The sequence below is a fragment of the Salvelinus fontinalis genome, chromosome 7 (genome assembly GCF_029448725.1).
Source record: "Salvelinus fontinalis isolate EN_2023a chromosome 7, ASM2944872v1, whole genome shotgun sequence".
NCBI classification, from domain to species: Eukaryota; Metazoa; Chordata; class Actinopteri; order Salmoniformes; family Salmonidae; genus Salvelinus; species Salvelinus fontinalis.
In genome coordinates, this window is record NC_074671.1 from 5000056 (window position 1) to 5012791 (window position 12736).

At 44.5% G+C, this 12736-nt stretch overlaps 1 protein-coding gene across 1 annotated transcript in view; it reads left to right on the forward strand.

Annotated features, from left to right (window-relative positions):
- Nucleotides 1-12736, forward strand: part of LOC129858931 (junctophilin-1-like) — a 110853-nt gene that overhangs the window by 61924 nt on the left and 36193 nt on the right. Inside the window, exon 4 of the mRNA XM_055928174.1 lies at nt 3931-4049. Within this exon, the coding sequence (XP_055784149.1) occupies nt 3931-4049 (119 nt within the window). The remainder of the gene's footprint in view (nt 1-3930; nt 4050-12736) is intronic.

Sequence of the window (12736 nt, forward strand, 5' to 3'; positions counted from 1 at the left end):
GGGAACATAAACGTTTTGCAAGTTGGGGAGGGGGGCTAATAGCTGAACAATAGATTATTCAACCTTTACTAAAGAATAGTCTAATAACCGAGCTAGGTGTGAACCCCTCCTCCTATCACAGGCCAGATTTGCTCTAACGACCAAGGGGTATCTTGCTACTCAATGTAATAAAGTAATGACCTTTCAAATAACTTACACGTTATGTTGGCTGACAATTTGTTAGCTACGCTGTCCTTACGAACCACATAGCATATCATTACAGCGGTATGTACCGGTATGTTAGCTAGCTACCTAGCATTAGTTGTTATACATCAAACTTGACAGTATATTAACTACAGGCTATCTAACTACCCGACGTTTATTGACTTGGCTATTCCCGTCCTTCTTAGCTTAGCTAAATGATATAGTCAATGTGCATTCTCAATGGACATTCCAGTGCTTTCGTAAATTCGCTCTGGCTATCTACACCAGAGCACTCTCATCTGAGTGTACCAGAGCGCAGAATAATTAATTTACGAGCGCTCAACACCGGTTGAATAACACCGTGATTAAATTCTTTCCAGCAGCACAGTAACAGTCACCAATGCTCTGGTTAATACGAAAACTGCCTTACCAGCTCTGCTAGGACGAGTAAAATTGGTCAGAGTGTTCTCATTTGTGTCTGGAAGTAGCTAGCAAGCTAGCCAACGTTAGCTTGGGTGCTTGACTGCCGTTGTAAGGCAAGACCGCTCAAATCAACCCTACTCCTCGGCCCGAACGGCCAGTGTGCGCTCCGAGAGCCAAACGGTCTGAATTTACAAACTGACAATCTGACAACGCTCTGAATATATGAGCGTCACGTTGTACAGCGCCATATTTCCTGTTCTATCGTAACGGACACCCAGAGGGTTTTTAATTTTTCATGGAATAGAAACACCATAATATTAATCAAATTAATTAAGCAAGTAACAGTCAAAAGTTTGGAAAAACATACTCACTACAGGATTTTTCTTAATTTTTACTATTTTCAACATTGTAGAATAATAGTGAAGACATCACAACTATGAAATAACATCGGTCTCCATTCTGTATTCTGCATTCTGTAGTACAGACATGGCCTGCTCTTATGTAAGGAATTAGGCACTTTCACATGTTAATAACTACAGTAGGTACTGTATTCTAGACTTCACAGTAGCCTAATAAACAAATAGGCATATTTCGTTAATAAAATAATGATTAAAAAAATACTCTTTCAAAATGCAGATGGTGATTTAGTTATGGATCCATAACGAATTACTATGGAAATAAATATCACTGATTTACATAAATATTGGAACAAAGTTGTCTAATGACGGCAAACAATTTAGAATCCTCCAATCCCGTAGCCTACTCCCGACCGTCATGTTGTACAGCGGAAACCCTGAAGGTTTTGTTCTTCTCTGAATAGAAACATCATAATATTAATCAAATGAATTAGGTCAAATTTCTTAAAATCAATCCCATATACTATGTTATTACAAAAAAAAAGGTTTTAAATTCTCTGGTAACGCCAATACGGAATACTATCAAATGCTTCTCAAAGATGCCCGCTGGTGATCAAATTAGCAATAACTTGCAGTAACAGAAAAAATGGCTGAAAATGAAATGACGTGCCACAGAATGCTGCAGCAGCATGCAAGGTGTACCGCAGTATGACAACTTTTAAAGGAGGTACCACTGTCTTAGACTCAAAATTGAGCTCAGGTGCATCCTGATTCCATTTATCGTCCTTGCGATGTTTCTACAACTTGATTGGAGTCCACCTGTGGTAAAATCAATTGATTGGACATGATTTGGAAAGGCACACACCAGTCTAAATAAGTTCCCAAGGTTGACAGTGCATGTCAGAGCAAAACCCAAGTCATGAGGTTGAAGGTATTGAACGTAGAGTTCCGAGTCAGGATTTTGTCGAGGCACAGGTCTGGGGAATGGTACCAAACAATTTCTTCACCATTGAAGGTCCCCAAGAACACAGTGGCCTCCATCATTCTTAAATGGAAGAAGTTTGGAACCACCAAGACTCTTCCTAGAGCTGGCCACCCGACTAAACTGAGCAATCGGAGGAGAAGGGCCTTGGTCTGGGAGGTGACTAAGAACCCGATGGTCACTCTGACAGAGCTCCAGAGTTCTTCTGTGGAGATTAGAGAACCTTCCAGAAGGACAACCATCTCTGCAGCACTCCACCAATCAGGCCTTTATGGTCGAGTGGCCAGATGGAAGCCACTCCTCAGTAAAAGGCACATGACAGCTCGCTTGGAGTTTACCAAAAGGCACCTAAAGACTCTCAGACCATGAGAAACAAGATGGTCTGATGAAAGCAAGATTGAACTCTTTGGCTTGAATGTCAAGCATCAAATCTGGAGGAAACCTGGCACCATCCCTGGTAATTCTACCACCATTAGTGGTGGTACAATTATGCTGTGGGGATGTTTTTCAGCGGTGGGGACTGGGAGACTAGTCAGGATCGAGAGAAAGGTTAACGGAGCAAATTACAGAGAGATCCTTGATGAAAACCTGCTCCAGCGCGCTCAGGACCTCAGACTGGGGCGAAGGTTCACCTTCCATCAGGACAATTACCTTAAGCACACAGCCAAGACAACGCAGGAGTGGCTTAGGGACAAGTTTCTTAATGTCCTTGAGTGGCCCAGCCAGAGCCCGGACATGAACAGAATCGAACATCTCTGGAGAGACCTGAACAAAGCTGTGCAGCGACGCTCTCCATCCAACCTGACAGAGCTGGAGAGGATCTGCATAGAAGAATGGAGAAACTCCCCAAATACTGGTGTGCCAAGCTTGTAGAATTATTAACAAAAAGACTCGAGGCTGTAATCGCTGCCAAATATGCTTGCTTCAACAAAGTGCTTAGTAAAGGGTCTGAATACTTATGTAAATGTCATATTTGAGTTTTTGATATTTAATAAATAGACAAAAATGTCTAAAAACCTGTTTTTGCTTTTTCATTATGAGGTATATTGTGTAGATTTATGAGGGGGAAAAAAGCAATTTAATCCATTTTAGAATGAGGCTGCAAAATGTGGAAAACAGCAAGGGATCTGCATGCTATTTTTTAGGAATAGGATCCCATTTAAAAAAAAATCCATTGTGTTGTTTACTCTCTGTTCCTCTGCTGTAATGTGTTCTGGTTTGAGTTTGTTCTTAAAATCCTCTGTCCCTATTGTGTGTGTGTGTGTGTGTGTGTGTGTGTGTGTGTGTGTGTGTGTGTGTGTGTGTGTGTGTGTGTGTGTGTGTGTGTGTGTGTGTGTGTGTGTGTGTGTGTGTGTGTGTGTGTGTGTGTGTGTGTGTGTGTGTGTGTGTGTGTGAGCTACCATCTCACCACAGTATTGTGCAGTAATACTAATCATGATCCCTAAACTCGTTAGGGCATTTTGTCTTTAGGTACATTCTGTTGGATGTTGACTGTGTCTCCTCCCTCTCCAACTGGTGTTGCTGTTCTGAGCGTAACCCTAATAGGGTGCCATAGGGTTCTGGTCTAAAGTAGTGCACTATATATAGGGAATAGGGTGCCATAGGGCTCTGGTCTAAAAGTAGTGCTCTATATAGAGTATAGGGTGCCATAGAGAGAGAGAGAGAGAGAGAGAGAGAGAGAGAGAGAGAGAGAGAGAGAGAGAGAGAGAGAGAGAGAGAGAGAGAGAGAGAGAGAGGAGAGAGAGAAGAGAGAGAGAAGAGAGAGAGAAGAGAGAGAGAGAGAGAGAGAGAGAGAGAGAGAGAGAGAGAGAGAGAGAGAGAGAGAGAGAGAGAGATTAGCTGTAAACTTTACAGAAATGTACAATTAAACCAACATTTCTTTGGATTTGTGTATATTTTGTTGTAATTTACAGGTAACTGGCTGCCAGTAAAACAGTGAATGTGTGTGTTGCTGTTCTAATGCGGTGTGTGTGTGTTTTTCTCCAGGACGGCTCATGCCAGGACGAAGGGAGAGGCAGCAGACCAGGCAGCTCTCTCTGCCGGACAGGATTGTGACATCGCTAGGGCTGTCGCTAGGGAGCTGTCCCCAAATTTCCACCAACCAGGTAACATTCTAGAACACCTAACTTCCACCGACCAGGTAACATTCTAGATCACTTGACTTCCACCAAACAGGTAACATTCTAGACAACCTAACTTCCACCAACCAGGTAACATTCTAGATCACCTGACTTCCACCAACCAGGTAACATTCTAGACCACCTAACTTCCACCAACCAGGTAACATTCTAGACTCCTGACTTCCACCAACCAGGTAACATTCTAGATCACCTGACTTCCACCAACCAGGTAACATTCTAGATCACCTGACTTCCACCAACCAGGTAACATTCTAGACCACCTGACTTCCACCAACCAGGTAACATTCTAGACCACCTAACTTCCACCAACCAGGTAACATTCTAGATCACCTAACTTCCACCAACCAGGTAACATTCTAGATCACCTAACTTCCACCCACCAGGTAACATTCTAGACACCTGACTTCCACCAACCAGGTAACATTCTAGATCACCTAACTTCCACCCACCAGGTAACATTCTAGACACCTGACTTCCACCAACCAGGTAACATTCTAGATCACCTAACCTCCACCAACCAGGTAACATTCTAGATCACCTGACTTCCACCAACCAGGTAACATTCTAGATCACCTGACTTCCACCAACCAGGTAACATTCTAGATTACCTGACTTCCACCAACCAGGTAACATTCTAGACCACCTGACTTCCACCAACCAGGTAACATTCTAGACCACCTAACTTCCACCAACCAGGTAACATTCTAGATCACCTGACTTCCACCATCCAGGTAACATTCTAGATCACCTAACCTCCACCAACCAGGTAACATTCTAGAACACATAACTTCCACCAAACAGGTAACATTCTAGATCACCTAACCTCCACCAACCAGGTAACATTCTAGAACACATAACTTCCACCAACCAGGTAACATTCTAGAACACATAACTTCCACCAACCAGGTAACATTCTAGACAAAATGACTTCCACCAACCAGGTAACATTCTAGATCACCTGACTTCCACCAACCAGGTAACATTCTAGATCACCTATCTTCCACCCACCAGGTAACATTCTAGACACCTGACCTCCACCAACCAGGTAACATTCTAGATCACCTAACTTCCACCCACCAGGTAACATTCTAGACACCTGACTACCACCAACCAGGTAACATTCTAGATCACCTAACTTCCACCCACCAGGTAACATTCTAGACACCTGACTTCCACCAACCAGGTAACATTCTAGATCACCTGACTTCCACCAACCAGGTAACATTCTAGATCACCTGACTTCCACCAACCAGGTAACATTCTAGATCACCTGACTTCCACCAACCAAGTAACATTCTAGACCACCTAACTTCCACCAACCAGGTAACATTCTAGATAACCTAACTTCCACCAACCAGGTAACATTCTAGAACACATAACTTCCACCAACCAGGTAACATTCTAGATCACCTGACTTCCACCAACCAGGTAACATTCTAGATCACCTGACTTCCACCAACCAAGTAACATTCTAGACCACCTAACTTCCACCAACCAGGTAACATTCTAGATAACCTAACTTCCACCAACCAGGTAACATTCTAGAACACATAACTTCCACCAACCAGGTAACATTCTAGATCACCTGACTTCCACCAACCAGGTAACATTCTAGATCACCTGACTTCCACCAACCAGGTAACATTCTAGATCACCTGACTTCCACCAACCAGGTAACATTCTAGACCACCTGACTTCCACCAACCAGGTAACATTCTAGACGCACAACTTCCACCAACCAGGTAACATTCTAGATCACCTGACTTCCACCAACCAGGTAACATTCTAGATTACCTGACTTCCACCAACCAGGTAACATTCTAGACCACCTAACTTCCACCAACCAGGTAACATTCTAGATCACCTAACTTCTACCCACCAGGAAACATTCTAGACACCTGACCTCCACCAACCAGGTAACATTCTAGATCACCTAACTTCCACCCACCAGGTAACATTCTAGACACCTGACTACCACCAACCAGGTAACATTCTAGATCACCTAACTTCCACCAACCAGGTAACATTCTAGATCACCTAACTTCCACCAACCAGGTAACATTCTAGACCACCTAACTTCCACCAACCAGGTAACATTCTAGATCACCTAACCTCCACCAACCAGGTAACATTCTAGATCACCTGACTTCCACCAACCAGGTAACATTCTAGATCACCTAACTTCCACCAACCAGGTAACATTCTAGATCACGTGACTTCCACCAACCAGGTAACATTCTAGACCACCTAACTTCCACCGATCAGGTAACATTCTAGATCACCTGACTTCCACCAACAAGGTAACATTCTAGACTCCTGACTTCCTCCTACCAGGTAACATTCTAGATCACCTGACTTCCACCAACCAGGTAACATTCTAGATCACCTAACTTCCATCAACCAGGTAACATTCTAGACCACCTAACTTCCACCAACCAGGTAACATTCTAGACCACCTAACTTCCATCAACCAGGTAACATTCTAGATCACCTAACTTCCACCAACCAGGTAACATTCTAGATCACCTGACTTCCACCAACCAGGTAACATTCTAGATCACCTAACTTCCACCCACCAGGTAACATTCTAGACACCTGACTTCCACCAACCAGGTAACATTCTAGATCACCTAACTTCCACCCACCAGGTAACATTCTAGACACCTGACTTCCACCAACCAGGTAACATTCTAGATCACCTAACTTCCACCCACCAGGTAACATTCTAGATCACCTAACTTCCTCCAACCAGGTAACATTCTAGATCACCTAACCTCCACCAACCAGGTAACATTCTAGATCACCTGACTTCCACCAACCAGGTAACATTCTAGATCACCTGACTTCCACCAACCAGGTAACATTCTAGACCACCTGACTTCCACCAACCAGGGAACATTCTAGACCACCAAACTCCCACCAACCAGGTAACATCCTAGACCACCTAACTTCCACCAACCAGGTAACATTCTAGATCACCTAACTTCCACCAACCAGGTAACATTCTAGACCACCTAACTTCCACCAACCAGGTAACATTCTAGACTCCTGACTTCCTCCTACCAGGTAACATTCTAGAACACATGACTTCCACCAACCAGGTAACATTCTAGATCACCTAACTTCCACCAACCAGGTAACATTCTAGATCACCTGACTTCCACCAACCAGGGAACATTCTAGACCACCAAACTCCCACCAACCAGGTAACATTCTAGATCACCTGACTTCCACCAACCAGGGAACATTCTAGACCACCAAACTCCCACCAACCAGGTAACATTCTAGATCACCTGACTTCAACCAACCAGGTAACATTCTAGACCACCTAACTTCCACCAACCAGGTAACATTCTAGATCACCTAACTTCCACCAACCAGGTAACATTCTAGATCACCTAACTTCCACCAACCAGGTAACATTCTAGACCACCTGACTTCCTCCAACCAGGTAACATTCTAGATCACCTGACTTCCTCCAACCAGGTAACATTCTAGATCACCTGACTTCCACCAACCAGGTAACATTCTAGATCACCTAACTTCCACCAACCAGGTAACATTCTAGATCACCTAACTTCCACCAACCAGGTAACATTCTAGACCACCTAACTTCCACCAACCAGGTAACATTCTAGACCACCTGACTTCCACCAACCAGGTAACATTCTAGATCACCTGACTTCCACCAACCAGGTAACATTCTAGATCACCTGACTTCCACCAACCAGGTAACATTCTAGACTCCTGACTTCCACCAACCAGGTAACATTCTAGATCACCTGACTTCCACCAACCAGGTAACATTCTAGACGCACAACTTCCACCAACCAGGTAACATTCTAGATCACCTGACTTCCACCAACCAGGTAACATTCTAGATCACCTAACTTCCACCAACCAGGTAACATTCTAGATCACCTAACTTCCACCAACCAGGTAACATTCTAGACCACCTAACTTCCACCAACCAGGTAACATTCTAGACCACCTGACTTCCACCAACCAGGTAACATTCTAGATCACCTGACTTCCACCAACCAGGTAACATTCTAGATCACCTGACTTCCACCAACCAGGTAACATTCTAGACGCACAACTTCCACCAACCAGGTAACATTCTAGATCACCTGACTTCCACCAACCAGGTAACATTCTAGATCACCTGACTTCCACCAACCAGGTAACATTCTAGATCACCTGACTTCCACCAACCAGGTAACATTCTAGATCACCTAACTTCCACCAACCAGGTAACATTCTAGATCACCTAACTTCCACCAACCAGGTAACATTCTAGATCACCTGACTTCCACCAACCAGGTAACATTCTAGATCACCTAACTTCCACCAACCAGGTAACATTCTAGATCACCTGACTTCCACCAACCAGGTAACATTCTAGATCACCTGACTTCCACCAACCAGGTAACATTCTAGATCACCTGACTTCCACCAACCAGGTAACATTCTAGACTCCTGACTTCCACCAACCAGGTAACATTCTAGATCACCTGACTTCCACCAACCAGGTAACATTCTAGATCACCTGACTTCCACCAACCAGGTAACATTCTAGACCACCTGACTTCCACCAACCAGGTAACATTCTAGACCACCTAACTTCCACCAACCAGGTAACATCTAGATCACCTGACTTCCACCAACCAGGTAACATTCTAGACGCACAACTTCCACCAACCAGGTAACATTCTAGATCACCTGACTTCCACCAACCAGGTAACATTCTAGATCACCTGACTTCCACCAACCAGGTAACATTCTAGATCACCTGACTTCCACCAACCAGGTAACATTCTAGATCACCTAACTTCCACCAACCAGGTAACATTCTAGACCACCTAACTTCCACCCACCAGGTAACATTCTAGACCACCTAACTTCCACCAACCAGGTAACATTCTAGATCACCTGACTTCCACCAACCAGGTAACATTCTAGATCACCTAACTTCCACCAACCAGGTAACATTCTAGATCACCTGACTTCCACCAACCAGGTAACATTCTAGACACCTGACTTCCACCAACCAGGTAACATTCTACATCACCTAACTTCCACCAACCAGGTAACATTCTCGATCACCTGACTTCCACCAACCAGGTAACATTCTAGATCACCTAACTTCCACCAACCAGGTAACATTCTAGACACCTGACTTCCACCAACCAGGTAACATTCTAGACCACCTAACTTCCACCAACCAGGTAACATTCTAGATCACCTGACTTCCACCAACCAGGTAACATTCTAGATCACGTGACTTCCACCAACCAGGTAACATTCTAGACCACCTAACTTCCACCGATCAGGTAACATTCTAGATCACCTGACTTCCACCAACCAGGTAACATTCTAGACTCCTGACTTCCTCCTACCAGGTAACATTCTAGATCACCTGACTTCCACCAACCAGGTAACATTCTAGATCACCTAACTTCCATCAAGCAGATAACATTCTAGATCACCTGACTTCCACCAACCAGGTAACATTCTAGACTCCTGACTTCCACCAACCAGGTAACATTCTAGAACACCTGACTTCCACCAACCAGGTAACATTCTAGATCACCTGACTTCCACCAACCAGGTAACATTCTAGATCACCTAACTTCCACCCACCAGGTAACATTCTAGATCACCTAACTTCCTCCAACCAGGTAACATTCTAGATCACCTAACCTCCACCAACCAGGTAACATTCTAGATCACCTGACTTCCACCAACCAGGTAACATTCTAGATCACCTGACTTCCACCAACCAGGTAACATTCTAGACCACCTGACTTCCACCAACCAGGGAACATTCTAGACCACCAAACTCCCACCAACCAGGTAACATCCTAGACCACCTAACTTCCACCAACCAGGTAACATTCTAGATCACCTAACTTCCACCAACCAGGTAACATTCTAGACCACCTAACTTCCACCAACCAGGTAACATTCTAGACTCCTGACTTCCTCCTACCAGGTAACATTCTAGAACACATGACTTCCACCAACCAGGGAACATTCTAGATCACCTAACTTCCACCAACCAGGTAACATTCTAGATCACCTGACTTCCACCAACCAGGGAACATTCTAGACCACCAAACTCCCACCAACCAGGTAACATTCTAGATCACCTGACTTCCACCAACCAGGTAACATTCTAGACGCACAACTTCCACCAACCAGGTAACATTCTAGATCACCTGACTTCCACCAACCAGGTAACATTCTAGATCACCTGACTTCCACCAACCAGGTAACATTCTAGATCACCTGACTTCCACCAACCAGGTAACATTCTAGATCACCTAACTTCCACCAACCAGGTAACATTCTAGACCACCTAACTTCCACCCACCAGGTAACATTCTAGACCACCTAACTTCCACCAACCAGGTAACATTCTAGATCACCTGACTTCCACCAACCAGGTAACATTCTAGATCACCTAACTTCCACCAACCAGGTAACATTCTAGATCACCTGACTTCCACCAACCAGGTAACATTCTAGACACCTGACTTCCACCAACCAGGTAACATTCTACATCACCTAACTTCCACCAACCAGGTAACATTCTCGATCACCTGACTTCCACCAACCAGGTAACATTCTAGATCACCTAACTTCCACCAACCAGGTAACATTCTAGACACCTGACTTCCACCAACCAGGTAACATTCTAGACCACCTAACTTCCACCAACCAGGTAACATTCTAGATCACCTGACTTCCACCAACCAGGTAACATTCTAGATCACGTGACTTCCACCAACCAGGTAACATTCTAGACCACCTAACTTCCACCGATCAGGTAACATTCTAGATCACCTGACTTCCACCAACAAGGTAACATTCTAGACTCCTGACTTCCTCCTACCAGGTAACATTCTAGATCACCTGACTTCCACCAACCAGGTAACATTCTAGATCACCTAACTTCCATCAAGCAGATAACATTCTAGATCACCTGACTTCCACCAACCAGGTAACATTCTAGACTCCTGACTTCCACCAACCAGGTAACATTCTAGAACACCTGACTTCCACCAACCAGGTAACATTCTAGATCACCTGACTTCCACCAACCAGGTAACATTCTAGATCACCTAACTTCCACCCACCAGGTAACATTCTAGATCACCTAACTTCCTCCAACCAGGTAACATTCTAGATCACCTAACCTCCACCAACCAGGTAACATTCTAGATCACCTGACTTCCACCAACCAGGTAACATTCTAGATCACCTGACTTCCACCAACCAGGTAACATTCTAGACCACCTGACTTCCACCAACCAGGGAACATTCTAGACCACCAAACTCCCACCAACCAGGTAACATCCTAGACCACCTAACTTCCACCAACCAGGTAACATTCTAGATCACCTAACTTCCACCAACCAGGTAACATTCTAGACCACCTAACTTCCACCAACCAGGTAACATTCTAGACTCCTGACTTCCTCCTACCAGGTAACATTCTAGAACACATGACTTCCACCAACCAGGGAACATTCTAGATCACCTAACTTCCACCAACCAGGTAACATTCTAGATCACCTGACTTCCACCAACCAGGGAACATTCTAGACCACCAAACTCCCACCAACCAGGTAACATTCTAGATCACCTGACTTCCACCAACCAGGGAACATTCTAGACCACCAAACTCCCACCAACCAGGTAACATTCTAGATCACCTGACTTCCACCAACCAGGTAACATTCTAGACCACCTAACTTCCACCAACCAGGTAACATTCTAGATCACCTAACTTCCACCAACCAGGTAACATTCTAGATCACCTAACTTCCACCAACCAGGTAACATTCTAGACCACCTGACTTCCTCCAACCAGGTAACATTCTAGATCACCTGACTTCCTCCAACCAGGTAACATTCTAGATCACCTGACTTCCACCAACCAGGTAACATTCTAGATCACCTAACTTCCACCAACCAGGTAACATTCTAGATCACCTAACTTCCACCAACCAGGTAACATTCTAGACCACCTAACTTCCACCAACCAGGTAACATTCTAGACCACCTGACTTCCACCAACCAGGTAACATTCTAGATCACCTGACTTCCACCAACCAGGTAACATTCTAGATCACCTGACTTCCACCAACCAGGTAACATTCTAGACTCCTGACTTCCACCAACCAGGTAACATTCTAGATCATCTGACTTCCACCAACCAGGTAACATTCTAGATCACCTGACTTCCACCAACCAGGTAACATTCTAGACTCCTGACTTCCACCAACCAGGTAACATTCTAGATCACCTGACTTCCACCAACCAGGTAACATTCTAGATCACCTGACTTCCACCAACCAGGTAACATTCTAGACCACCTGACTTCCACCAACCAGGTAACATTCTAGATCACCTGACTTCCACCAACCAGATAACATTCTAGATCACCTGACTTCCACCAACCAGGTAACATTCTAGACTCCTGACTTCCACCAACCAGGTAACATTCTAGAACACCTGACTTCCACCAACCAGGTAACATTCTAGATCACCTGACTTCCACCAACCAGGTAACATTCTAGACCACCTGACTTCCACCAACCAGGTAACATTCTAGACCACCTAACTTCCACCAACCAGGTAAC